The sequence below is a fragment of the Orycteropus afer genome, unplaced genomic scaffold, assembly GCF_000298275.1.
Source record: "Orycteropus afer afer isolate SDZICR_OR568_19922 unplaced genomic scaffold, OryAfe1.0 scaffold00006, whole genome shotgun sequence".
NCBI lineage: Eukaryota > Metazoa > Chordata > Mammalia > Tubulidentata > Orycteropodidae > Orycteropus > Orycteropus afer.
In genome coordinates, this window is record NW_006921593.1 from 9,245,232 (window position 1) to 9,271,765 (window position 26,534).

Genomic DNA, 26,534 nt, shown 5'->3' on the forward strand with positions numbered 1-26,534 from the left:
CCGCCTGCCAATCAATCCGTGCAAAATGGACGAGCACGTACACAGGGGCAGAGAACACGACAGTGCTCCACCTAGAGGCAGGGGAGCCAATGACACAGTGGCCAAGCAGATGGCTCAGGGCCCTCGGCTCGGGCCACTTTTCAAATTGATACACTGAAGGGAAGTGTGATCACTGCAGGGACAAGGGGGTGCACAGAGAGGACGTGCTCTCAGAAAGTATGGACCAGCCCAGACCAATCACGTTCTACACCTCCTGATGTGGGACCGTACTCTCAGAGGACCTGCAAAGAATTAAAAGGAGCCCAAGTGGCGCAACGGTTAAGCACTCAGCTGCTACCCAAAATATTGGCAGTTTGAACCCACCAGCTGTTCCGCAGGAGAAAGATGTGTCATCCTGTTCCATAAAGATTTCAGCCTAGAAAACCCTATGGGGCAGTTCCACTCTGTCCCACAGGGTCACTATGAGCTGCAACTGACTCGATGACATACAATAATCACAAGGAATTGAATGGCCTCTACTTCCAGAGTTTCTTTTATACGCAAAAAATAAAATAAAACACAGTTACGAAGAGAACATATCTTCTGAAGATATTAAAATCAACCTATTAAATGTTTTCTCAGTAATATAATCCTTTTTTCTAACTTTAAGATTTAAACTCTTGATTTTATTCAAAAGATACATTTTAATGCTAAGTCATAATAAAGTTTTAAGATGATAAAAGCAACACACCTATTAGAGTAACTAGTTTATTCAAGTGAGAAAAACCTACTAATTAAGTAAAAGAATATACTATTAAATTTTAGTTCATTTTTAAGTCCATCTCCTTCCTCCACATTTTACTCTAAGATGGCAGGGAGAAACCACACACCCCATTGAGATCTTGCTTAGAAATCTCCTCAGCCAGATATCCAAGTTCATCACTTGTAAGTTCTACCTTCTACCAAACATTTGAAAATAAATGAAACAAGTTCTTTGCCACTGCGTAAAAAGAACTGCCCTGCCTCCACTGTCCAATCACATATTCATCATTTCCCTTTAAAGCCTCACAAGCAGCACATCTAACATCCATATTTTTATCAATATTCTGCTGTAGGTATTCTCTAAGATGATACAGACTTTCTCTGCAGCTCTCCTCACTTCCTTCTGAGCCCTCACCAGAACCGCCTTGGACATCCTTGATTCTACCAACAGTCTCTTCAAGGCAATTTAGGCTTTTATTATTAGGCACCTTAAAACTCCTCCAGTCTCCAGCCATTACTCAATTCTGAAACCACTTCCACACGGTTGGTATTAGTTAGCGCAGCATCCCCATTTCTCAGTACCAAATTCTGCCTTAGTTATCTAGTGCTTCTATAACACAAATGAGGCTCCCAAACTGAAAACAATTACTCTTCACTGTTTGGGAGGCCAGAAGTCTGAATTCAGGGTGTGAGCTCTAGCGGGAGGCTCTCTCCCCATCAGCTCTGCGAGAAGGTCCTTGTCTCTTTTGAGCTTCTGCTCCTGGGCAGTTTTCATGTGGCCTGGCATCTCTCTTCTCCCTTCTCTGCTGGCTAGCTTGTGTAACCCTTTTATATCTCAAAGGAGACTGACTCAAGATACACCCTACACTACTTATGCCTCATTAGCATAACAAAGACAACTCATTCCCAAATGGTATTGTAACTACTCAATAAACTCATTGCTGTTGAGTTGAATATGACTCATAGCGACCTCTCCTTGGGTTTCCGAGGTGGTATCTCTACAGAAATAGATTGCCCAATCTTCTTTCCAAGGAGTGGCTGGTGGGTTTGAACCGCTAGCCTTCTGGTTAGCAGTCAAATGCCCTAGGCACTATGCCACCAGAGTTCCCATTATAACTACAGACATTTGAAAGACAGAAACAAAAAACCCATTGTCATTGAGTCCATTCAAGTCATAGCGACTCATAAGACACAGAACTGTTCATAAGGTTTCCAAGGATATAAATTTTTATGGAAAGAGACTGCCATATCTTTCTTCCATGGAGCGGTTGGTGGGTTCAAACCACTAATCTTTTTGTTGGCATCTGAATGCTTTAACCACTGTGCCACCAGGGCTCCTTTCACCACAGGCATAGAGGTTAGGATTTATAACACCTATTTTTAGGCGACACAATTCAATCCATAAAAGCAGGAAGAGGACAAAAGGAACAATAACCAAATGGGATTGAAAACAAATAAGGAAAATGATAAATTCACATTCCACCTTATCAAAAACACATTAAACGTAAATGGTCTAAACAGTCCAATTAAAAAGGCAGAGACTGTCAGGTTAGATTGAAAAAGAAAACAAAAGAAACAACAAAACTCCAATATATACTGCCTGCAAGAAAATCATTTAAAATACACAAACACAGATCTGTTGAAAACTTAAAAAATGGAAAAGGATATACCATGCAAACAATAAAAATGAGCAGGAGTAACTATTAATACCAGGCAAAGCAGATCTCAGGACACAAAGTATTACCAGGAATAAAGAGGAACCTAAATAAATAGGAAAATAAAAATGGTGTCAATTCAAGGAAACATAACAATTTAAAGTGTGTACACACTGGGTGATCTACTTGGGTGATACTGCCTCGGAAACCCAAAGAGGGGTCACTATAAGTCAGGTCCAACTCGACAACAGTGAGTTTTGTTTTTGGTTCACACCTATTAACAGCTTCAAAGTAACTCAAGCAAAAATTGACAGAACTAAAAGGGGAAATAAATGAGTTCACAAAAATTGGAAATTTCAACACTACTCTCAATAATTAATAGAACAAGTGAACAAAAACACTGGTAACAACAGAATACCTGATCAATGAACTTGACCTTACTGCCATTTACAGAACACTTCACCCAATAAAAACAGAAAAAAAAAAATTGAAAATGTTCAATCTGACAAAACAATAATGGCAATAGCTTACACAGAGCAAATGCTTACTATGTGTTAAGTACTTTTACAAATGCAATCTTGTATAATCCTCACAATTCTATGAGGTGGTACTTTTGTGGTGTTTACAAATGAGGAAGCTAAGGACTGAAGAAAGTAAGTAACCTGTGTGATGTTGCAGTAATTTAAGTGGGAAAGGATGGAATCCTTAGCATACACTAACTCCAAAGCCTGAGCTCCTTGCTATGTTATGACTGCCTCCAACTGTTTAAAGGCACACTAGTGCCCACTGACTGTGGAGGTGTGTAAGCTAGCCAAGTCAGGGCAGCACTAACAACGCCACTGACTGCTTTACTTGCACAAAGTTACCCCCGCTACCACCACCTACCAATACTTTGCCCCAAAGTAAGATTCTTTTGGTTAAAGAAAAGTCTTCTTTAAAAGTAAATGAAGTTTAAATCTTTTCGCTAGTTACAAATTGGTATAAATTACTAAAATTGACCCTTGGTTGTTTCTCTCCAATCTTATTAAAAATCAACCCCTCTTAACAGAGCTAGAGTTTGGATTAGAAGAGGACAGGAAGGGGACACAGCTCAGGTGTCTGTTACACTGGAAGGAGATATGCTAGTTTTACAGATCCAGCAGGTATTCAGAGTGTAAGATGAAACAAGTAAAGAAAGGAAAATGGAAAGGAGTAAATTTTACCTACATTATTTACCATTATAGTTTGGGCGATGGCACTAACAGTAATTGTTTGTCCTTCAACTTAAAATCACCTTGTGTTCTTAATATAGAAACAAAGCCTGTATTTCAAGTATAGCCAGTTAGTCCTGATTATTAAGCATTCCATCTCCAAGAGAAACACTCAGCTTAAAGTCTTCCTAGTAGAAGACAATATGCTTTTTGAATTATATGATATTAGCGGCTATAGCTATCATCCACTGAGAATTTTCTATACATCAGGCAAAGTGCTTTACTGTACACTGTCATTAATCCTTAAGAATTCTGTTAGACATGTGGCATTACCCTTATTTTATAGACAAGTAAACTGAGATGAGAGAGGTTAAATCATTGAAGTGCAAAAGCCATATTGCTAGTAAGAAGGGCTGGAGTTTGAACCCAGATCTGCTTGATTCTCAAGCCCAAGTTCTTCACAACCATATCGTAAGGTCTCCTATTATTAACCAAAAAACCCCAAGCGTACTGCCATGGAGACGATTCCAACTCACAATGACCCCTTTGGGTTTCTGAGGTGGTGAATCTTTACTGAAGTAGACTGCCCGGTCCTCCTTCTGCGGAGGGGCTGGTGAGTTTGAACTCCTATTATGACAGCATATTCATTCTGACTGAAATCAAGCAATAAGCATCAACTGTGCCCCTACCATGCAAGGTTGTCAATAAGGCAGATCACATGGTAAATTAAATTAAATCTTTAACCTACATAGTAAGCCTGTGAAAGCAAAACCTTCACCAGTAAGTTTATTAACACCTTTTCCAGTCTAGTGAAAACACATTACATTTCAACTGTTAAAAATTTACAAAAAATCCACACAATTTCTCAGATCACCTAAATAACAAAAAAAAAAATGTGCAGAATATTTTATGACTTCTGATTGTTAAGACTACAGCTACATCACAGGACTGAGAGGCAGATGTCGTAGTCGGCTGCTGTGGAGCCAATTCCGACTTGGCAACCTCAGAGTGTATAGGACAGTTTTCAAGGCTGAGATCTTTCGGAAGCAGATGGTCAGGCCAGTATTCCAAGGCACCTCTAGGTGGGTTCAAACTGCCAACCTTTCGGCTAGAAGTCGAGGGCTTAACCATTTGCACCACTCAGGGACCCCTTTAAAGTCCTTAGCAATGCTGATCAGAAACTGCTCATGTTCCAAATACATTCTATTTGATACATTACGAAAGGTGATTTTATATGAAAAATGATCTTCCAAGTACAATTAAGATGCACACTGGACTTGAGAAATGGCTGTGAAAACAGGCATGATTATAATCAGTTCCAAATTCACCGGGGGGAATAGTTACCTCAGTCTCATCAAAGTGCTAAAGACACCCTCAGTGATCAAAACAGCAATTCATTAATAATCTGTTGATGTAATAAACACTATGCTGTGTTGTAACTAACATTATGTGGTTGTTGTGATTAACACTATGCTGCTGTTGTGTGTCCTTGAGTCAATTCCAACTCATAGTGATCCTATAAAAACCAAACCCACCGCCATCAGGTCAATTCCAACTCATAGCGACCCCCACTGGCTTTCCAAAGTAGTAAATCTTTACTGAAGTAGATTGCCCAGTCCTCCTTCTAAAGAATGGCTGCTGGGCTGAATTGCAACCTTCTGGTTATCAGTCAAATGCCTTAGGCACTGCACCACCAGAGCTCCTTATATGACAGGGTAAAACTGCCCCACAGGGTTTCCAAGGCTATAATCTTTACAGAAGTGAGCTGCCAAATCATTCCTCCTCAGAGCGCCTGGTGGGGTTGAACCATCAACCTTTCAGGTAGCAGCTAAGCGCTTTAAACATGGCACCCCCAGGCTTCCCAATTAACACAAGACTTCTATTTAATTAATATCTAAGATTCAGGTCTTAGAATATTATTAATTGCTGAAGGAGCACAGTTTGATTTAATTTTATTTTGAAGTAACTTCAACATTACAGAAAAGTTCTAAGATTTTTAAAAAGAATTCCTTCATGCCCTTTACCCAAATGTTAAATGAAAGGACACATTCTGCCAAAAGTTCTTTATGTTAAAAAAAGGCTTGCTTATCCTGACAGAGGATCCAATAGCCACATCTTGCATTTGGTGGTCATGTATCTTCAGGGCACTTTGATCTGGAAACATTCCTCAGCCTGTCTCTGCTTTTCATGACGCTGATGTTCTTGAAGAACACCCAAACCCAGTGCCGCCGAGTCAATGCTGACCACGGCGACCTGTGTGTTACAGTGTGAACTGCTCTGTAAGGTTTTCTCAGCTGTAACCTTTATGAAAGCAGATCGCCAGGCCTTTCTTCTGCAGGGCTACTGGGGGGGCCCAACAGCCTCCTTTTAGGTTGGCAGCCAATCATGAGCCACTTGCACCACCCAAGAACCTCTTCTGACGAGTATGGACAAGTTACCATAGTGAATGCCCCTCGATTTGGGTTTCTCTGCCATTTCCTCATGACTGTGCTCAGGTTAGGAACTTCACGCTCAAATGCACAATCTAAGTCCTGCTTTCTGCTCAGGGAGTCACGTCTGGAGGCCCGTGATGTCAGCCTCCTACTGTAAGAAACGCTCTGTGGCCAACCACGTGAAGCCACAACCTGCCCCTCAGGAAGCTCCTTCCCTTCTCTCCAGGCTTTGTATCTGGAAGAAATGTGCCTCCATCAGTTTTCACTATGATGGTGCAAACGGCGATCTTCAAACTCCGTCATTCCGTGTGTAGTTATTAGTCAGGATTCTAGAGTAAAGACGCACTTTCTCTTCTCTCCTCCTTATTTACTCCTTCACAGAATGGGCTCAGGGATTATTGTCTTAATCAATCAGTTCTGCTCCATTACTGTCCTTATTTCTTTTGACATTCATATTGTCCCACATTCAGCTGATGGGAATTCCCTCAAACTGGGTCCTGCATACATGCCCAAAACTTTTTTCTGGGGGGGGCCCTTCCTTCCCTGCTCCAGCCCTGGAATCAGTTGTTTCTGCAAGGAGTCTTAGTCATTTTAGTGAGAAATAGCATTTAGAATCTAAGGGTTGGGTAGAAAGATGGGTACTTGAATTTTAAAAAAGGAGAAATTCCTCCTGGGAGCACTGTCTTCAGATAGTCTGTAATAGGAGGCACACAGAGATTCTACTCAGGGTGGTTACACCTATTTAAACCCCAAAAGAAAAGAGCACTTTGGAAAATGTGAACAGTTATTTCAACTTGGCCGACCCACTGTGATTTACTTTGTAAGCAACAGGTGACTCAACCTTCTTGTGGAGATAAAAAAATGACAAGTAACCTCTCTGTGTCTTTAATGGACAGTTCCATTTCCCTTTTCTAAAAGGATACAGAACTCTACCATGATGTTAAAATATTCTTTAAAATCTTTAGAAGGTTATTTGCTTTATTTGGTACCAAGATGCCCTGGGTTAAGATCTTTCTCTTAAGCCACCAACAGAAGCAAGTAAAATCTTACCATCCATTAAGGAAGTAAAGTAAAGAATCCAGAGCACAAGGACTCTATTCTATCCAGACTCAGGAAAGTAAAATCACACTCAGTACAAGCTAACCTGCTCCACAAATAATCCAGTCTGCGGCAAAGCGACAGAAGCAGCTTGTGAAATGAAGCTCCAACAACTCCCTGTCCTCTAAAACACACACATTTTAAATACTCTTGGGCCTTTATCCCACAGGTTTCTACAGACAAAAACAAAACAAAAAACTAAAGAGCAAAAAATCTAAAGAACAAATCTATAAATACCAAAACCAGAAAGATAAAAACTATTTTGGGTATTAAGTTTCTTAAAATAAAAATCACTTGGAGCTGTTTCCTTTAAAGTACAGGCTCTGCACTGGATCATACAGTTTCCTTCCATAATATAAGCCACATCTTCCAGAAATCAAAGGACATGATTTATACACACACACCCCCAATATATACATATATACAACATGCACACACACCCACCACATGTACACAAACATGCACATACACTCCACATATACACACACAACATGCACAACACAAACGTATACACGTGTGCACACATGCATATACAACATTATGTACACAGCATGCACACACACACACACAACATGGGCACATACTCCACATGCACCGATACATCACAATATGCACACACATACAACATACACACATGTACACAAAACATACATGCACATGCACGTACACACATCCCGTGTACATAAACATACACACATGCAACACACATACAACATGCACACATGTGGACATACACACATTGGGATTCTGAGGTATATACATACGTGAGGTAAAGGGATATGATGTTGTTGTTGTTGTTAAGTGCCGTCGAGTCATTTCCGACTCGTAGCAACCCCATGCACAGCAGAACGAAACACTGCCCTATCCCACGCCAGCCCTACAATCCCTGCTATACTTGAGCCCATCATTGCAGCCACCGTATCAATCCATCTCGTTGAAGGCCTCCCCTTCTTTCGTTGACCTTCCACCCTACCAAGCATGACATCCTTCTCCAGGGAATGGTCCCTTCTGACAACATGACCAAAACAGGTGAGACGAAGTCTGGCCATTCTTGCTTCCAAGGAGCATTCTGGCTGCACTTCCTCCAGGACAGATCTGTTAGTTCTTTTAGCAGTCCATGGTAATTTCAGCATTCTTCGCCAGCACCACAACTCAAAAGCATCAACTCTTCTTCGGTCTTCCTTATTCATTGTCCAGCTCTCACATGCATACGAGGTGTTTGGAAATATCATGGCTTGTGTCAGGCAAACCTTAGTCCTCAAGGAGATATCCTTGCTCCTCAGCACTTGAAACAGTTCCTTCGCAGTTGACTTTCCCAATGCTACACGTCATCTAATGTCCTGACTGCTGCTTCCATTGGCATCGATTGTAGAACCAAGCAACGTGAATTCCTTGACAACCTCAATCTTCTCTCCATTTATTGTGATGCTGCTCATTGGTCCAGTTGTGAGGATTTTTGTTTTCTTTATATTGAGACATAATCCATACTGCAGACTGTATTCTTCAACCTTCATCAGTATGTGCCTTAAGTCATCCTCACTTTCAGCAAGCAAAGTTGTATCATCAGGATATGACAGAAAAGAAAATTGAACTAGAAGTAAGGAGATCAAACCTCTATTACACCAACTCCATATGTGACCTGGTTAAATTAGTTAACCTTCTGGCTTTCATACTGTCATGTGTAAACTGAGTCAGAGCAGATGGCTTTATAATTCTCATCTGTTGTCACAAATATATACCATTTCACTGTATCATCATTTCATAAATTTAAGGAAACTTTCTCTAAACAAGTAAAAGAATTTAAGCTCAACAGGAATATATGGCTGTTTTTTAACTTTTAGTTCCTTACAAACAGACATTATTCTATCAGAAAAACAACTTGGATTTTAAAATAGCTAACAGTTATTGGAAGGAGCGCTAGTGTTACAGTGCTTAAATCTTTGGTTGCTAAATGAAAGGTCGCTGGTTTGAACCCACCAGCTATTCCAGGAGAAAGATCAGGCAGTCTGCTTCCATGAAGATTTCAGCCCTGTAAACCCTATGGGGTAGTTCTACTCTGTCCTATAAGGTCACTATGAGTCAGAATTGACTCAATGATTATGACTAACATTTACTGGAGACTTATTATGTGTGTCAGAGTCTGTGCTAAATTCTTTACATGCACCAATTCATTTAATCCTCGCCATATGCCTATGAGAGGTATTCCTGTCCCCAGGTACAGACAGGCATAGTGAGGTTAGCTTGCCCAAGGTCACAAAGCTAGTAAATGGCAGATATGGGACTAAAACCAGGACTGACTCAAAAGCCTATGCTTCTACCAACACATCTGTGGTGACCCAATTTTGGACAAGGGTGCTAAGTCCATTCAATGGGGAAAGAAGAGTCTCTCCAATAAACAGTGCTGGGAAAACTGGAGTTCCACACGCAAAAAAAGGAAACAGGATCCTTGCCTCACACCATACTAAAAACAAATTCAAAACAGATTAAGGACGTAAAAGTGCAAATTAAAACCATAAAATTCTTAAAATAACAAGCAGAGATAAGCCTGAAAGGGCTAGGTTTCAAGAATGATTATCTAATACAATGAAAAAAGTTCAAACAGCAAAAGAAAAAATAAATAAATGGAACTTCACAAAAATGTAAAACTTTCGTTCATCAAAAGACTTCACCAAAAATGTGAAAAGACAAGCTACTGACTGGGAGACATCTTCTGACCAAAATACATGTAAAAGTTCAACAACTTAGCAATAGAAAGATAAATAACCCAAATGTAAAATGGTCAAAAGATTTGAATAGACATAGCACCAAGGAGGACATTCAAAGAGCCACCAAACACATGAAGAGATACTGTCATTAGCCATCAAATCAAAAAACCCTTTGCCATCAAGTTGATTCCTATCACAGCAGCCCTTACTTAACTTACTCACTGATGTTGAGTCAGATCCGACTCATAGCAACCCCTCCTTGGGTTTCCGAGGTAGTATCACTACGAAAGTAGATTGCCCAACCTTCCTTCCAAAGAGTGGCTGGTGGGTTTGAACCACCAGCCATCTGGTCAGCAGTCAAATGCCTTAGGTTCTATGCCACCAGAGCTTCCTTCCATAGGACAGGATAAAACTGCCTCAAGGGTTTCAAGGCCGTAAAGCTTCACAGAAGCAGACAGCCATATATTTCTCCTGTGATACAGCTGGTAGGTTTGAACCACTAACCTTTCTGTTAACAGCTGAGTGCTTTAACCAGTGTGCTACCAGGGCACCTGTATAATCAAAACCATAATGAGATACCATTTCAATTCAAGAACAAAATGACAAAATAAATGAAAAATTAGAAATGATATAAAATCTACACACAGAAATCCAGAATATTAATGCTAAATTTTCAGAAATAGATAAGACATTAAATGGGCAAAGAAGCAGAATTGAATTAATGGAAGACAGAATTAGGGAGATTGAAGGCAAATACCTGAACACTTCTTTGGCAAGGGATAAATCAGAAAAAAGAGCAAACCAAAATGCTTTTAACCAAACTGCTATACTACCTCCTAAAAGGTAAATCAGGGGCCAAATACACAGGCAGTCCCCAGGTTACCACAAATTCTGTTCTTAACTGTATCTTTAACAATTTGTCAGGGCTTCAAACCAGCTCTTCTGGTTGAGTCATGGCTGAGGAACCATCACCAGAACAGAACCTAACTTTTAAGGGCTACAGTGAATCAGAAAGATAGCTGGAACAGAAAAATGACTGGTCAAAGCCTGCTAGAAACAGAAGAGGGGCGGCATACATATTGCATAGCAACCAAATCTCTTGTCCTCAGCACAATCCAAAGCAACACTGCCCAGCTCAAAGATGGTGGTACTCCCCTCAAACATGACAGTGCTTAACTCAAAGATGGCAGCCGACCACACCACTGTGCATGTGTGTCACTGTTCTCCAATAATTCAATCTCTGAAAGGGCTCACTATGCCTCTTCTGAGTCTCACATTTCTGGGCTTCAACCCATAATTTTTCCCATTCTGGGTACTGTGCCAAATTGTAAAACTTTGGGTCTATTCCTGTTTTGCTTCGTTGATCATGACAGAACTGGTATAAAGGGCAAATAGGAGTTGTCCCTAAATCAGATATTAGTAACTGGGGGACTCCTTGTATTCTTAATTTATTCACTATGTAATGACAGTAGAGAGAAAACAGCAATGACTGGAAATCAACCAAGAACCAACTTCAAATTCCTCATGTGGACACAGAATACTATTTAAAGTGTGACTTTCTTAAAAAGCAGTACTGTGTTTTGGTGATAAGCAGCATTTCCTTTGACTGAAACAAGAGCGCGATAGTCCCTAACTGGAAAGACAAGCAAGGATCTTAACGGCTGGTATTTTTATTCATTTTCAGCATTTTGTTGTTTGCTGCCATGCAGTTGATTCCAACTCATGGCAACTCATGTGCAGAATAAAATGCTCCACAGGATCTTGAAGGCTGTGACCTTTCGGAAATAGATCACTAGGCCTGTCTCTGAGGTTCCTCTGGGTGGGTTTGAACTCCCAACCTTCCAGCTAGTCATTGAGTGCTGAACTGTTCGCATCACCCAGGGACTCTAGTCCCTGTTTTAGGCCACCCAAAAACCTCAACACAATCACAGGGAGGAAGGGGGCTCTTCCCAGCATATCTGCATTGGCCCCTGGTCTCCCCACTCTTTCAAGTTCATTGCATAACTCTAAGAAGTACCAGCAAAAATCTTCAGAGGCTGAATCCTAGTAACAGAGACTCTTGCTTCATGCTAGGCCATTTCCACAAGTGTGCCTGCTTACTGGTGGGACTACTTAGTTCCATATTTGTCATTTCAGTGACGTTCCCCTAGATGGTTATATGGCATTTTAAGGAGGATGAACAAGGTCATGTGATACCTACTCTAAGTTACTTCCACTCCTCCTGAGAGCCCAAAAAGGAGTCCTGGTGGTACAATGGTTAAATGCTTGGCTGCAAACCTAAAGGTTGGTGGTTTGAACCCACTCAGCGGCTCAAGAGGAGAAAGACCTTGTGATCTACTCCCACAAAGACTGCAGCCTAGGAAACCTCATGAGGGAGTTCCCTGTCACCAGGCGTCGCTGAGTCAAAATCAAATTGATGGCATCTAACAGCACCACCAGAGCCCAAAGTGAGGCTTTCCTGATGTGTCCTCAAAGTACAAGGTGACTCTTTCAAAAAAGCTCTCAGAAAGAAAAACTTTCTCTCAGATGACTTCAAGCCTAGAAAAAGCCATTTCTGATATATATGGGGGGAAAAAAACCCAAAAACCAAATCCACTGCTGTCAAGTCAATTTGGATTCATAGTGACCCTATAGGACATAGAGGAACTGCCCCATAGGGCTTCCAAAGTTGTAAATCTTTATGGAAGCCTGCCTCATCTTTCTCTCACACAGCAGCTGGTGAACTTGAACTACCAACCTCTTGGACAGCGGCGGAGCACTTTTAATCACTGCGCCACCAGATCCCCTTAAACTATGCAAAGTGGGGATATTATACAGAGGAGAGTAAACTTGGGTTGGAAAAATAAAGGCACAAAAAAAGCCATCCAAAAGGGCAGCCATTTGGGTGAGAATGAGTTTTAGCACAATATTTCAATCTCTTTATTCCTCCTATAAAGCAGTGAATGAGCTTCTCTAAAACATAGTCTTCTCCAACTAGACATTTTGGTTTCAGGTATCATCTAACCCTCGGACCTTTTTCTATCTCAAGTCCGGGCAGTGCTCTCAGAAAGCTGACAAAAATGAGATGCTCTGCCCACCTGCCTCACAGCTGGTCTGTTTCTCATTCACACGCAGGACAAACCAGTCAGAGAATTACCCTTCTTTGAGCCAACTCTGGATGAAGCACTGAAGAACTTCTTCACAGTGGTAACTTTGCGGGTCTTCTCATTGGTTTTCTTTTCTTCAAACTTGGAAAATGTGAGAGACTGGGCCCCCTGGCTGCTCTGACTGCTGGCAAAGGCCTCTTCCTCTTCCCGCTGAAGTCTGTAATTCAAGAGAAGATTAAGAATGAGCTGATATTTTCCAAGTTTTTCTTATATCTAAAGGTTATTACTGAATGGATTGAGGGGTCTCTAAAAATTTTAGAACTAGAAGCTAAATACACCAAATAGTCTGAGGTCTCTGATGGGCAGCTACAGTATGAAACTGTCCTATGTGCCACTACAGACTTCAAAGGGACATTATGCAGGAGTCATGTACTCTACTAGGATTACATGGAAGAAAGAAGGCCCAGTCTTTTCCCCTGACAAGCTGAAGGTTGGAACAGAGAAAGAGCTATGTAAATAGTTACTGTACACTGCTACAGTTTCTTCATGACAAGGGTAAAAAACAAGTTTATAAAGACACAGGAGAAAGCAGCTCAATCTGCTGGAGAAGTCTGAGAACATCTACAACAGTGACACATGGGCTATGTCCAAGGAGCCCTGGCAGTGCAAGAGTTAAGTGCTTTGGTGCTAACCACAAGGTTGGTGATTTGAAGTCACCCACTGCCTCCACAGGAGAAAGAGCTGGCAATCTGCTCCCGTGAAGATTACAGCTGAGAAAATCATCTGGAGCTCTTCACTTCTACTCTGTCACACAGGGTCACTGTGAGTTGAAACCAACTCGACGGCACACAAGTTAAACCAAGTGAAAATGGAAGCACAGATGTGAAGGCTTGAAGTTTGCTGTGGAGTAAGTTCCATGTAGCCCGAGCACTAACGGTGTGATGGGGCAATGATGCTGGATACACAGAAGGCAACAGAGGTAAGCCACCTTGACTGCGAAGCCCACTATGGTTCTGGATCTCAGCATGTGGCAGTGGGCAACCAAAAAATTTTAAATCCAAGAAGTTATCATGATCAGATCTGTGCTTTAGAAAGACAATACAGGCAGGCGTATGAACAACTTGAAGGGGAGAAAGACTACAAACAAGATAATAATTAGTCTATTATAAAGGCTTGTCATTTATTGTTAGGTGCCACTAAATCGATTTTCAGTTCATGGTGACCCCATATGACAGGGTAGGAATGACCTCAGGTGGCTGATGGGTTCCAATTACAGACTTTTTGGTTAGCAGCCGAATGCCTTAACCACTGCAGCAACAGCCCTCCTTATCTATGTTGCTGCTGTTGTTGTTTTTGTTATGTGCCATCGAGTCAGACCCAACTTATAGTGACCTCTCCTTAGGTTTCCGAGGCAGTATCACTACGGAAGTAGATTGCCCAACCTTCCTTCCAAGGAGTGGCTAAGGAACAGTGGTTTTCAAAGCGTGATCCTCCAACCAGCAGCATGCACATGGCTGGGAACTTGTTAGAGATGCAAATTCTCAGGCTCCACCGAGAGCCACTGAATCAGAGACTCCAGGCAATGCTGATGCTAATTCAAAGGTGGGAAATATGGCTGTGGGTAATCTCAGACAAGGTCACAATGGGAAGCAGAAAGAAACACAAACAAGATCACAGGTGAAGGGGTTAACTTAGAACAGAACAGGGGCACATCTTTCCCGGAGAAAGAATTAAAGTTAGTATAAAAGTATTAGTACATTTTGATGTGTGTGTGTGTGGGGAGCTGAGGGAGTTCATACCTAGTGGGGCCTACCTCTTTACGGAAAGGATCAGCTGCTGAGACTATTAGGAGTGCAGTGTGGAGCCTGAGCAGTTAATGGTCTGTGTCTTTAGCTTTTCTCTTTGATTGGCTGCTGTTGTTGCTGGCTATCACCAAGATGGACTACCAACTTATGGTGACTGTTTTGGGTACCTAGTGCCACTCTAACAGAAAATACCACAAACGGGGTGGCTTTAACAAACTGGAGTTTATTCTCTTACAATTTTGGAGGCTAAAAGTCTGAGTTCCAAGTGCCACGCTCTAGGAGCTGGGGGAAAGCCCCTTGATGTTGGGCTTCAGCTCTGCCTCCTCCTCCTGACCCACTGAAGCTGGAGGCTTTTCTTTACTCAGGCAGCTTCTAGCTGCTGAGGCTGACAAACTCAAGGTTGGTAAGTAAAAACCTGGTCCCAATGTTACCAAACAACACAGCAGGCCACTAATTCAAGTCCATAAAAAGTCCCAAGACCGGCAGGGCGTGGCAGGATGTTGAACGACTTGCCTGCATGCAGGGTTCAGGCATGCTAAAAAAGCTAGAGACCTTCCTCCAAGCTGCTTCTTATATACTGGAAGCAGACCACATCTCTAAAGCAGCTATTCAGCTGCTCCAGTAGATTCCACCATGGAAATGATTGCCAATCTCACCATGGGGAATAACTACATCCAGCTGCCCAGCCACTCAACCAGGCCCAGCCAAGGTGACAACCACCTTACCCACCACAGTGACCCACACCCAATGGTCCCAAGCCATCCCCTGATCAGCTGCAGATCACACCATACTGACTCATGGGCTTCCGTTGGCTGATTTTTGGAAGGAGCTCATCAGGCCTTTCTTCCCACTGTCTCAGTGTGGATACTCCACTGAGACCATTCAGCATCACAACACACAAGCCTCCACTGACAGGTGGTGCAATGGCCGGGAAGGAAACTGGGTTTCCCTCACAGAAGATGGAAATTCTACCAGTGAACCACCATTTCTCCCTAACAGACTAACTGAAAGACTTGTCAATACTGGCTGAATGGATTTAAAAAAAACCTAGTAAAAATGGTTTCTATCTTTCTGTTGAGACTGTTTTGGTTTCTAGGATGTTTTGGCAAAAGTTAACATCATCCATGACATTGTATTATCTCCAAGCTTACCAATCATTACAACTTTTAATTTTTATCACTGACACATTTCTGGATAATGCGAACTACCTTTGACTGACAAAATCCATTTTTAAGGAAAAGTTAAATTCCTATAATGTCAGGACTATGTATACAAACCAACAGGTATCCACTAGACATCTATTATGTGTTCATCACTGTGCCAGGTACCATGCTGGATACACTAAAAGAAGGAGGGAAATGACTGCTTGATGAGAGCCATGGGCCACGCCCTGGGCCAGGTGTGTCATACACATGATCTCATCCATCCTTCACCATGAAGTCCACTTGTCTCCATTCTTGGACTCCAAGGATCATATCACCCAAGTTAGAGAACTAAGATTAACATATCCCAAACACAAATAATTAGAAGTTAACAAACCCAAAATGAAGGTCTCATTGAGTTATTCATTAACTATTGAGTGAGGAAAGGGATTTCTTTCTCTAAATATTAAGCAAAAGACCTCTTTAAAGTGTTAAAAAAACAAAGACATCACTTTGAGGACTAAGGTGCACCTGACCCAAGCCATGGTATTTTCAATTGCTTCAAGGCATGTGAAAGCTGAACAATGAAGAAGGAAGACCGGAGAACTGATGCCTTCAGACTATGGTGCTGGTGAAGGACCCTGAACATAACTACCGACTGCCCGAAGAAGGAACACTTAGCCTTGGAGGAAGCACAGCCAGAACGCTCCTCAGAAGTGAGGCTGGTGAGACTTTGTCTCAGGTACTTTGGGCATATTATGAGGAGGGACCAGTCCCGAGAGAGGGATATCATGCTTAGTAAAGGGGAGGGTCAGTGAAAAAGAGGAGGACCCTCAATGAGATGGACTGACGCAGTATGTGCAACAATGGGCTCAAACACAGCAACAACAGCAAGGATTGCACAATAGGCAGCATTTGGTTCTGCTGTACACAGGTCGTCATGAGTTGGAACCGACCTGATGTCACCTAATACTAACAGCAATTATGCTGACTCATCATAACTCAGAAGAGAAAATTACATATCGACAAAGACATGACTGTGTACCCAGTAAGTCACTCTTAAGCCACCCCTAGTTATGTCCGTTTACCGCTCTGCCAGTTCCCAGTCCTCCTGAATCTGCTTCTGCCTGGCTTTGTGGTACTCCTCCCTCCAGCACTTGGAGCAGAAGCCCTGCCAAGCAGAGTTGCCGTAGTAACCACATCCTTTCTTGCACAGGAGCTCCGACTGATCCACATGAATTCCTCGGCGTTCAGACTTCAGGCTCATCTTCTCCCTGCTGACCAAGATGCAGACAAGGAAATGTGGTTGAGAATGAATTCAGGTCATTCTACAGCTGAACAATCACAAACAAAAAAATAAGTGAATTCATGAAGCTGTAAGTTATAAAGAACACAAAAAACAAACAAAGATAGAAGGACAGGAGAAGGGAAAGAGAACAAGAGAAAGGTTTAAATACGGCCAGTTCCTGATTGAGTCATTCTAAAGAAAAGACGGCTCGTTCCCTGCTGGGTAACATAAAGAACACTCCAAGAAAGGACTAACAGAGCCTTCTTAGTTGCTATCACAAAGTTCTACTTTTTAACCCAACGGACAAAGTGTAATCTTCTTTTAATACTCATCTTAGTACAGTATGCTATTTGGCTCAAAAAGACAACTTGATTTCAATGATATGAAGGTGAATACTTTGTTTTGACAGAAATAACATCTACCAAGACACTGAGTAAAGCGTCAGAAGAGAGGCTTGCCCAGGCCTTGGCATGATGTTCAAGGTCCTCAGCAACCCAGGACAAAGCACACGAGCCTATTATCTGCCACCACTCACACACGCCTGGCATCGTGACAGATGCTTAATTATTTAATTGCACAAAAACTGAGGTAAACATAATTTCCATTTATTATATGGGAAAACTCAAGTTCAGAGGAGTTTTTTGAAAGTATACAGACTCTAGTAATAAGCAAGCTTCAGAGAAGAGGTCCAGGACCTGGCAAGAGCCCCAAATTCTCGTGCCACACTGCCTCCAATCTACCGGTCCTGACACCCATTCCTGGGCAAAGGAAATTTCAGTTGCATCACCACTTCCACACAAGTCAAGCATTTTCATGCCTCAGCCTCGAATTCTTTCCTGTACTTTTTTCCTGCTTTTTTCAAAAATGATTCACTCTTCAAAGATCACTCTATGCTTCAAGAAGGGTTCCAGAAGCTCCGTCCTTCCTGATTTGCCTCTGTGGCTCTGTTCTCCTGACACTGCTTATTTGTGAGCCATTCGCTTTGTCCTGTTTGTACAAAGGACTGATCCTGAGGAGCTGAAGCTCCCATGGAGCAGAGGTGCTCCAACACGACTTGAATCGCATACAGAGGCAAGGCTGTTTGGTACTCATTTCATTTGCTTAAGATTCCCTGTAAGATTTGATACAAATCTGAGGACTCATGCAAAGTATAAAGTTATAAAGGTGTTTAGACAATAAGGGGAAACTTATCAAAATGTGTTGAGTTGAATATGAAACCAGAGAAACTTTCAGCCCTAACTTTCCTTTTAGGACTATCAGCAACATAATTTGGATTTTCTGCACAGCACAACTGAAGGCAGGGAGTTTACTGTAATCATAGCGGTGATATGGTGGGAGTGGAAAGAGGAGGGATGGCGACCGATTTCGGAGGCAGGAACTGGGGGAGTTAAGAACTAATGAGACAGGGCAGGGAGGGCGAACTCTAATTAGAAAGAACTTTCAAGTTTGCAAATACAAGTATTCTTTAGTGCCTTTAAACCCGCTGCCATCAAGTGGATCCTGACTCATAGTGATCCTAGAGGACAGAGTAGAACTGCCCCATAGGGTTCCCAAGGCTGTTGATCTTAGCAGAAGCAGATTGCCTCCTCTTTCTCCCACAGAGCAGCTGGTAAGTTCAAACCACTGACCCTGTGGTTTGCAGCCAAGTACCTCCAAAGATGGAATTTAGATGTAACACATCAGCCATTTCTAAGTGGTAGCTGCACTTGAGGTGCAAAGGAAGAAAGACAAACTAACTCTAGTCAGAAGGCTAGAGTCCTAGAATGTTAAACCAAAGACACTTTCAAGTTCATGTAGATGAAGACACTGAGACCGAGAAGTTAGGATCTGTTCAATAGAAAAGGTAGTCAATGGCAGACACATCACTACAGCCAACATCTACTACATCCTGGGTTAATATTCCATCAAACCATTTTGAGTCTGAGTTGATCGTGTGGTCGGTCCCTTGCTTTCAAGAAAACAAAAAAGAGCTTTCTTTCCACATATCAATTAAGTTTTTAAAATTTGACATAAAGATACTACAGCATAGGTCTATGTTACTACAATGGACACATTTTAGGAAGTCTGGTTGGCCCATGTGCCAAAAGCCCCCTTTCTGTTGGGGAATTGTTCCCCCAATTCCCAAAGGTAGGCTGTGAGCACCTATGCTTGTAGAAGGTGAGCTCACGCCCTTTCATGGCTGCAGCTGACTAAACCAGAAATGGGCAGCTGGCCCAAATTGGGTCAGAGTCTCTTACTTGGAGTTCTAGAAATAGGACTATGTCTCGGCTGTCCTTGAATGAGGATGGAGGAGTTGTGGGATGGCCATCTTCCATCAAGGATGTGAGTTTCAGGATAGCCAGTTTATAGAGTGAAAGAGACACACACTAAGAAGCAAAGAGGCAGAGGGAAACACTTTCTAGGTCCTCATGACTTCCCATGTTCCAGTTCCAATTCCTTGCTAAAGATATAGCTTTTTTCTTTTTTCTTAAACTACTTCCACCATATAAGATACAACTATTGGTCTCTTCCTGTCTGGGGCAAAAGAGAATGAAGGAAACCACAGATTCAAAGAAGAAACTAGTCCACAGGATGAACAGCCCACATGAAATACAGCTTCTTCTAACCTGAGACCAGAAGAACTAGATGGTGCCCTGCTACCACAACCGCCCATTCTGACCTGAGTCATTATAGAAAGTCCTGGATAGAAGAGAGAAAAATATAGAAAACTCAAAATTCAAAAAAAGACCAGATTTACTTAACTGGTCTAGAGACTAGAAGAATCCCCAAGACTACTGCTCTAAGATACCCTTTTAAATTGGAACTGAAGCCACTCCTGGAAGTCTCCTTTCAGTCAAATAATATGTAGACTTCTAAAATAAACAGTATCATCTGAGAAGAATATGTTCCCTTAAACAATCAAATATACAAGACCAGGTCAACCTTAACCCAATAGCAAAGATAAAAAGGCAAGAAGGAGCAGGGAAGCCAGATAAATGGAAACAGAACAAACAAAATGTAAATCATGAGAAAGCTGACATATCACAAAAATTATAACCAATGTCATAGAAAAATATGTGAAAAAAATTATTAAACAGGAATTTAATTTGTTGTACAAATTTTTACCTAAAACACACTTAAAAAAAAAAAAAAACACCTATTTCCAGTAGAGTCTGTTATCTGGACTCAAAGACTTTTACTGGTACTGTTCTAGAGCTGGAGAACTTTAACAGGCCTACTGTGAAAATGACTTAGTGTATTCTAAGAGCTGAACATGTATTAGAATAAGAACAAAAACAACAGATGGAAGGAGCACAAAGGATATTTAAAGAAATAACTTCCTGAATTTAATGAAAAACATCAATCTACACATCTGAGAAGCTCAATAAACTCTAACTAGGTAAACTCAAAGAGATCCACACCACGTTACTTTATAAGCAAACTGTCCAAAGACCAAAAGATCTCGAAAGCAGTAACAGAGCAGCTGCTAGTCACCTACAAGGGATCATTAGTAAAATGAACAGCCAATCTTTCATCTGAAACCATGGAGGCCAGAAGACAATGGGATGAGGTCTTTAAAGCAAAAAAAAAATTAATAAATAAATCGGATTTCATCAAAATTAAAAACTTTTGGGCATCAAAGGACTTTAGCAACAAAGTGAAGTGACAGCTTACAGAATGTGAGAAAATATTTGGAAATCATGTATCTGATAAAGGTTTAATATCCAGAATATATAAAGGAACTCTACAACTCAGTAAGAAAAAGACAAATAACCAAAAAATGGGCAAAGGATTTGGATAGACATTTGTCCAAAGAAGATACACAAATGGCCATGAAAAGATGTTCAACTGTCACTAATCATTCCCAAACCAAAAACTCACAGTTGTTGAGTTGATTCCAATTCATACTGACCCTACAGGACAGAGTGGAATTGCCTCCTAGGGTTTCTGCAGCTGAAAAGTCTATATGGAAGCAGACTGCCACATCTTTCTCCCACAGAACGACTAGTGGTTTTAAACTGCCAAGCTTACAGCTGGCAGCTGAGCCCTTTAACCACTGTGCTACAAGGGTTCCTCATGAAAATCAAAACCACAATGAGATATTATTTCACATCCACTAAAATGGCTAATCTCAGAATAATAAAAAGAACAAGTACTAACAAAGAAGTGAAGAAATTAGTACCCTCATAAAAGGTCACTGAGTCAGAACTGACTTAATGGCAATGAGTCTGGTTTGGTTTGATCCACTGCTGGTGGAAGTGTAAAATGGTGCTGCCTCAGAAAGTAAAACACAGACTTGCCAAATGACCTAGCAATTCTACTTCTAGGTATAGCCCAGAAAAATCGAACTCAGGGACTCAAAAAGGTAACGGCACACCAATGCTCACAGCAGCATTACTTATAATGCCCAAAAGGCAGAAAAACAAAATGTAGTATATGGATAAAAGGTAATATTATTCAATCATAAAAAGGAATGAAGTTCTAATGCACACTAAAATGTTGATAAGCCTTGAAAACATTATGCTAAGTGAAACAAGTCAGACATAAAAGGACAAATACTGTGTGTTATTCCCTATACAAAATATCTAAAATAGGAAAATTCACAGAGCCAGAAAGGTGTCACCAAGGGCTGGAGAGAGTAGAGCATTGGGAGTCACTGCTTAACAGGTGCAGTTCCTGCTCGAGGTGATAAAAATTTTGGAAAGAGATAGTAGTTAGGGCTGCACATTGTGAATGTAGTAAACATCACTAAATTTTACATTTAAAAATGGTCAAAATGACAACTTTTGTGTTATATATACAACTTAAAAAAAAAAGGGCCAGAGAAGGACAAAGCCCACCCAGCTGTCTGTGATCTTCCTTAAGGCTCTGATGCAAACCAGACTGCTCAGAAAGGAAACCAACACTCCCTGGATGGGAGTACCTCCCACTACCTTCCTCAGAAAGCCCTGATTTCCAGCCCTGGGTTCAAAGTCATGTCCTCATAGGTCCCTCCTCTAAGCAACTCACCAGGAATTTATAGGAAGCATCCAAGTAACTCCAACCAAAATTTTTCCTTAAGTTTGTTTCTTTTCCAATTATAAAAGTAAAAGATGCTTAGTATAAATAACCTGAGATACATAAACAAGAAGAAAATCATTCAGATAATGTGTCATTTTTAATATACAGCATATATTCTTATGGCCTTTTCTCTATTACATACTTTTTGTTCAATAAATATTCGTCTACTGATTGACTAGGGTAGCAGGCACTTGGGACACAAAGTAGCAACTCAGTTTCCCTCCCTGTGAAGCTTACTCTCCAGAATGGGCAACAGGAATGCCTATCTAGAAAGCCTAAGTTGTTGTTGTTGTTATGTGCCGTCGAGTCGACCCCGACTCATAGCGACCCCTCCTTGGGTTTCCGAGGCAGTATCACTACGGAAGTAGGATTGCCCAACCTTCCTTCCGAGGAGTGGCTGGTGGGTTTGAACCGCCAGCCTTCTGGTTAGCAGTCAAGTGCTTTAGCCCCTATGCTACCAGAGCTCCCCCTACTAAGAGAGGAAACTAAAACACTATTAACAGAGGACTTAATCAATTCTGTAAAAGTACTTTAAGAAAAAAAAAAAATGCATGTTTAAGTGAAACAAGCTAAACACGTATATGCCATCTATGGAACTCTCAGAACGGTCAAACCGTAACAGCTACAAATACAAAAGAAATCTCATTCACAATAGTCTCAAAAAAAAAAAAAAAAAAAGAACCTAGGAAATATTTTAATGAGAAAATTATGTGATCTACATAAAAATACTGAGACATATTTTTTTAAAGGCTTGAATAAATGGTAAGATACACCATGATACACTAACGGGAAAATGAGATATTATAAAAGTATCAAACTTTCCAAAATTTATGTTTACTACAAGTAATAATAAAAATGCCACAAGATTTTTTGGAACTTGACAAAATGATTCCATGTTTCATCAGTAACAGTAAATAAGCAAGAAAATATTTTTAATTTTCTGAATAAAATTAGTAAACAAACTAGTTAAAGTAATTATGAACTTAGCAACAGAACTGGCAAGTTACTACAGAACAGAGTGACCTGAAACTGAACCCTAATATAACATGTAAAATAATTTAGTATTAAAAGAAGAAGAACTTTCAATAAATATTGTTGGAATAACCAACTGGTCCGCAATCTAATACCCCACAAATTAATTACAGACATATTAAAGATTTTTTAAAAAATCAAAAGACAAACAAAAAAATACGAGGAACTAAAATTAAGTTATTTATGAAACTTCTAAATGGGTAAGGGCTATATAAGCTTACAAGCTACCAGCAAAATCATGAAGGAAGTGAACAGATTTAAATACATAAATTGAAACCTCTACATTAGTTTTTAAAAGGCCCCTTCTAAGCCAAAATAGAAAGGCAAATAAGAAACTAAGAAAAAAATATTTAAAGTAAATAGTACAATGAAGTATTTTATCATATTTAGGAATTATACAAACAAAAAGAATGTGTCACTCTCTGATCGCTGTGTGGATATGAGCAGACCACTAACAAAAGGGGAATAATTTCCTAGAAACAGGGATGCTCTGTCAAAATGTTAGGTGGATTTCAAATAATTACATATACTAACAAACTTACCTCACAGAAAGGCTTATCTATTTCTCTTCCCACCTATAGTGTATGAGACAGGCTACTTTCCCACAACCTCACAAACACTGTATATTAATCTTTTAATTCTTGCCAATCTCATAGGCAAAAATAAAAACGTTTTGTTTTAATATGCATTTCCCTGATTAGGAATGTAAGAGGTTACCACTACCCAAAGAATTTGGTCTTTGTCCTTGGTTACTGAGGGATGACCTCTGAAACCTTGGAATTTCTCTACCTTTTGAAGTATCTGTGATGAGGCCTCCAGACCAGAACCAGGATTTATGCTACTAAATGAGGTGGAGCTTGGCCAGGCCAGAAAGACCCATCTCATGATGTCAGCCAATGATCCAATCATCATACCTATACAATAAACCAAACTCACTGCCATCGAGTCAGATCCAACTCGTATCAACCCCTCCTTGGGTTTTCGAGGTGGTATCACCATCGAAGTAGACTGACCAACCTTCCTTCTGAGGAGTGGCTGGTGGCTTTGAACTGCCAGCCTTCTAGCATAAGGCTCCAATAAAGGCTCTGGACACGGAAATTCCACGGGCTTCCTGGCTGGTAAAAAACATGGATGAGTGTGGGAGGGTAGTGCACACGTTTTTAGGACATGGAAGTTCCAAGCTAGGGACTCTCCCAGACCTCATCCTATGCTCTCTTCATTTGTACCCTTTTTGTTATGATACATATGTAAGCATAGGGCCTTTCTGAGTTCTGTTAAGTCATTCTATTGAGATAGTGAATCCAAGGGAACAGTGGGAGCCAGCAGGTCAGAAGTGAGGGGGGCCCTGAGGACTCCTGAGCTTACAGCTGCTAACCTGAGCAAACCTTCAAATTTGGAGACAGCAGACTAGAAGTAAGGGAAGCCATGGGGAGCCCTGAACTTATGGTTGGTATCCTGAAGGAGTAGTAGGAAAACCCCAAATTTGTAGTTAGCAGGTCAGAAGTGATGGATTCATGGGGATTCATGGATCCATGCTTGCTGCTGGCACCTGAAGCCCTGTGCAGACTTGGCAGTCTGCAGGACTATGCTCTTTAGCTTGGGAGGTCTGACCTCGCTCTGGGTGGTGAGGGTCAGGGAAGACATACTCCATATGCCACTGATGTCCAAACTGGAACAGAACTGGTAATACGCTGCACTGAGATCTGACTACTCCTCATTTGGTATCCGACAACTGGGACTTGACGTTCCCCAGAAGAAGGTTAACCATCTTTATACATATTTACTGGCTATATTTTTTATGAAGAAACGAACTGTTCATTTTTCTAAGTGGCTTTCTTTTTTTTTTTAATAAATCTTTATAGGTGCTCTTTTTAGATTATCTTTTAATCCTTGACTTTATATGCTATGAAGACACTAGTTTTAAGCAAAGACTTATTTCAAGTAAGTTTCAAATCTGCATCCAAGTTTCACAAACTTTCATATCATCACATTGCTTCAAAATCAATGTGAATGTCATACAGAGAAATGAGTAGTGGAGTTTCACTGTGAAATAACATAGTACCAAACACTAGCTTGCCTGAATAATTCCAAATGACATTCAAAACCAAGGAAGATAATGGAGGGTTGAGTACTGCTGAAATGAGCTGAGCCAGCAGAGCAGCATTCTTGAAGAATGAGTTCAAGGGGACAATCTTCTATTGTACTAAATCACACCCTCTTCAGTGACGCCATCTGAGCGTGCCATGACTCAGGCTAATCGCTCAAAATTACATGCAAGATAATCTGGCCTCTCAGGTCTATTTCCTACCATTCTCTACCTTCTCTTCCAGGGGACCAGTCAATTCTCCAAATGGGCAACGCATTCAACCAGTGACTGCCCAAAATCATTTCTCTTAACTTCACCTAAAGCGACAGCACATTGCAATACATAAGATAGCTTCAGCCTTTAAAGATTGTTTTTTCTAAGTTATGTATTACTTTTAGCTTTGCTGTACCCACTTCACCCTCAGCCATCTTAGTCATTCTCCTGTGGCTGGGCAAGGCCAAACACACACACCACAAACTCGCACACACCCTTATGAGTTAAGAGAATACAAGTGCCAGCTGCCTAGAATGTAGCCAACTACCTTAAAAGTGCATTTATTCAGATTTGTTAGATGGCACAATCAAATAGATATTCTCATTATATTTTACATGTTTGAGAAATGCCTTGTGTTCAAGAAAGGGAAATCAAAGGCATCCAAATTGGTAAGGACAAAGTCAAACTATCCCTACTTGCTGATGATATGATCCTATACCTAGAAAACCCGAGACTCAGTCAAAAATCTACTGGAACTAACTGAGAGATTTAGATTGGTGGCAGGATATAAGATCAACATCCAAAAATCAGTTGGATTCCTCTACACCAGCAAAGAGATGGCTGAAAAAGAAATAAGGAAATCAATACTATTTACAACAGCTATCAAAAAATAAAATACTTGGGAATAAATCTTACCAGGGACACAAAAGACCTGTACAAAGAAAACTATAAAAAAAACTACTTCAAGAATCCATAAGAGATCTACATAAATGGAAGAACATCCCATGTTTGTGAATAGGAAGATTGAACATTGTGAAAATGTCAATTCTGCCCAAAGCAATCTATACATTCAATGCAATACCAATCCAGATTTTTTAAGGATTTGGCATTTTTTAAGGATATGGCAAAACCAATGACTAACTTCATATGGAAAGGAAAGAGACCTCAGATAAGCAAAGCACTATTGAAGAAGAGGGAGCTCTGGTAGCATAGTGGCTAAGACACTTGCCTGCTAACCAGA

At 40.8% G+C, this 26,534-nt stretch overlaps 1 protein-coding gene across 1 annotated transcript in view; it reads right to left on the reverse strand.

Annotated features, from left to right (window-relative positions):
• RABGEF1 (RAB guanine nucleotide exchange factor 1) overlaps window positions 1–26,534 on the reverse strand; it is an 84,891-nt gene that overhangs the window by 16,556 nt on the left and 41,801 nt on the right. Inside the window, exons 5-6 of the mRNA XM_007940651.2 lie at window positions 16,943–17,131; window positions 12,958–13,124 (exon numbers count right to left, since the gene is read on the reverse strand). Of these exons, the coding sequence (XP_007938842.2) occupies window positions 12,958–13,124; window positions 16,943–17,131 (356 nt within the window). The remainder of the gene's footprint in view (window positions 1–12,957; window positions 13,125–16,942; window positions 17,132–26,534) is intronic.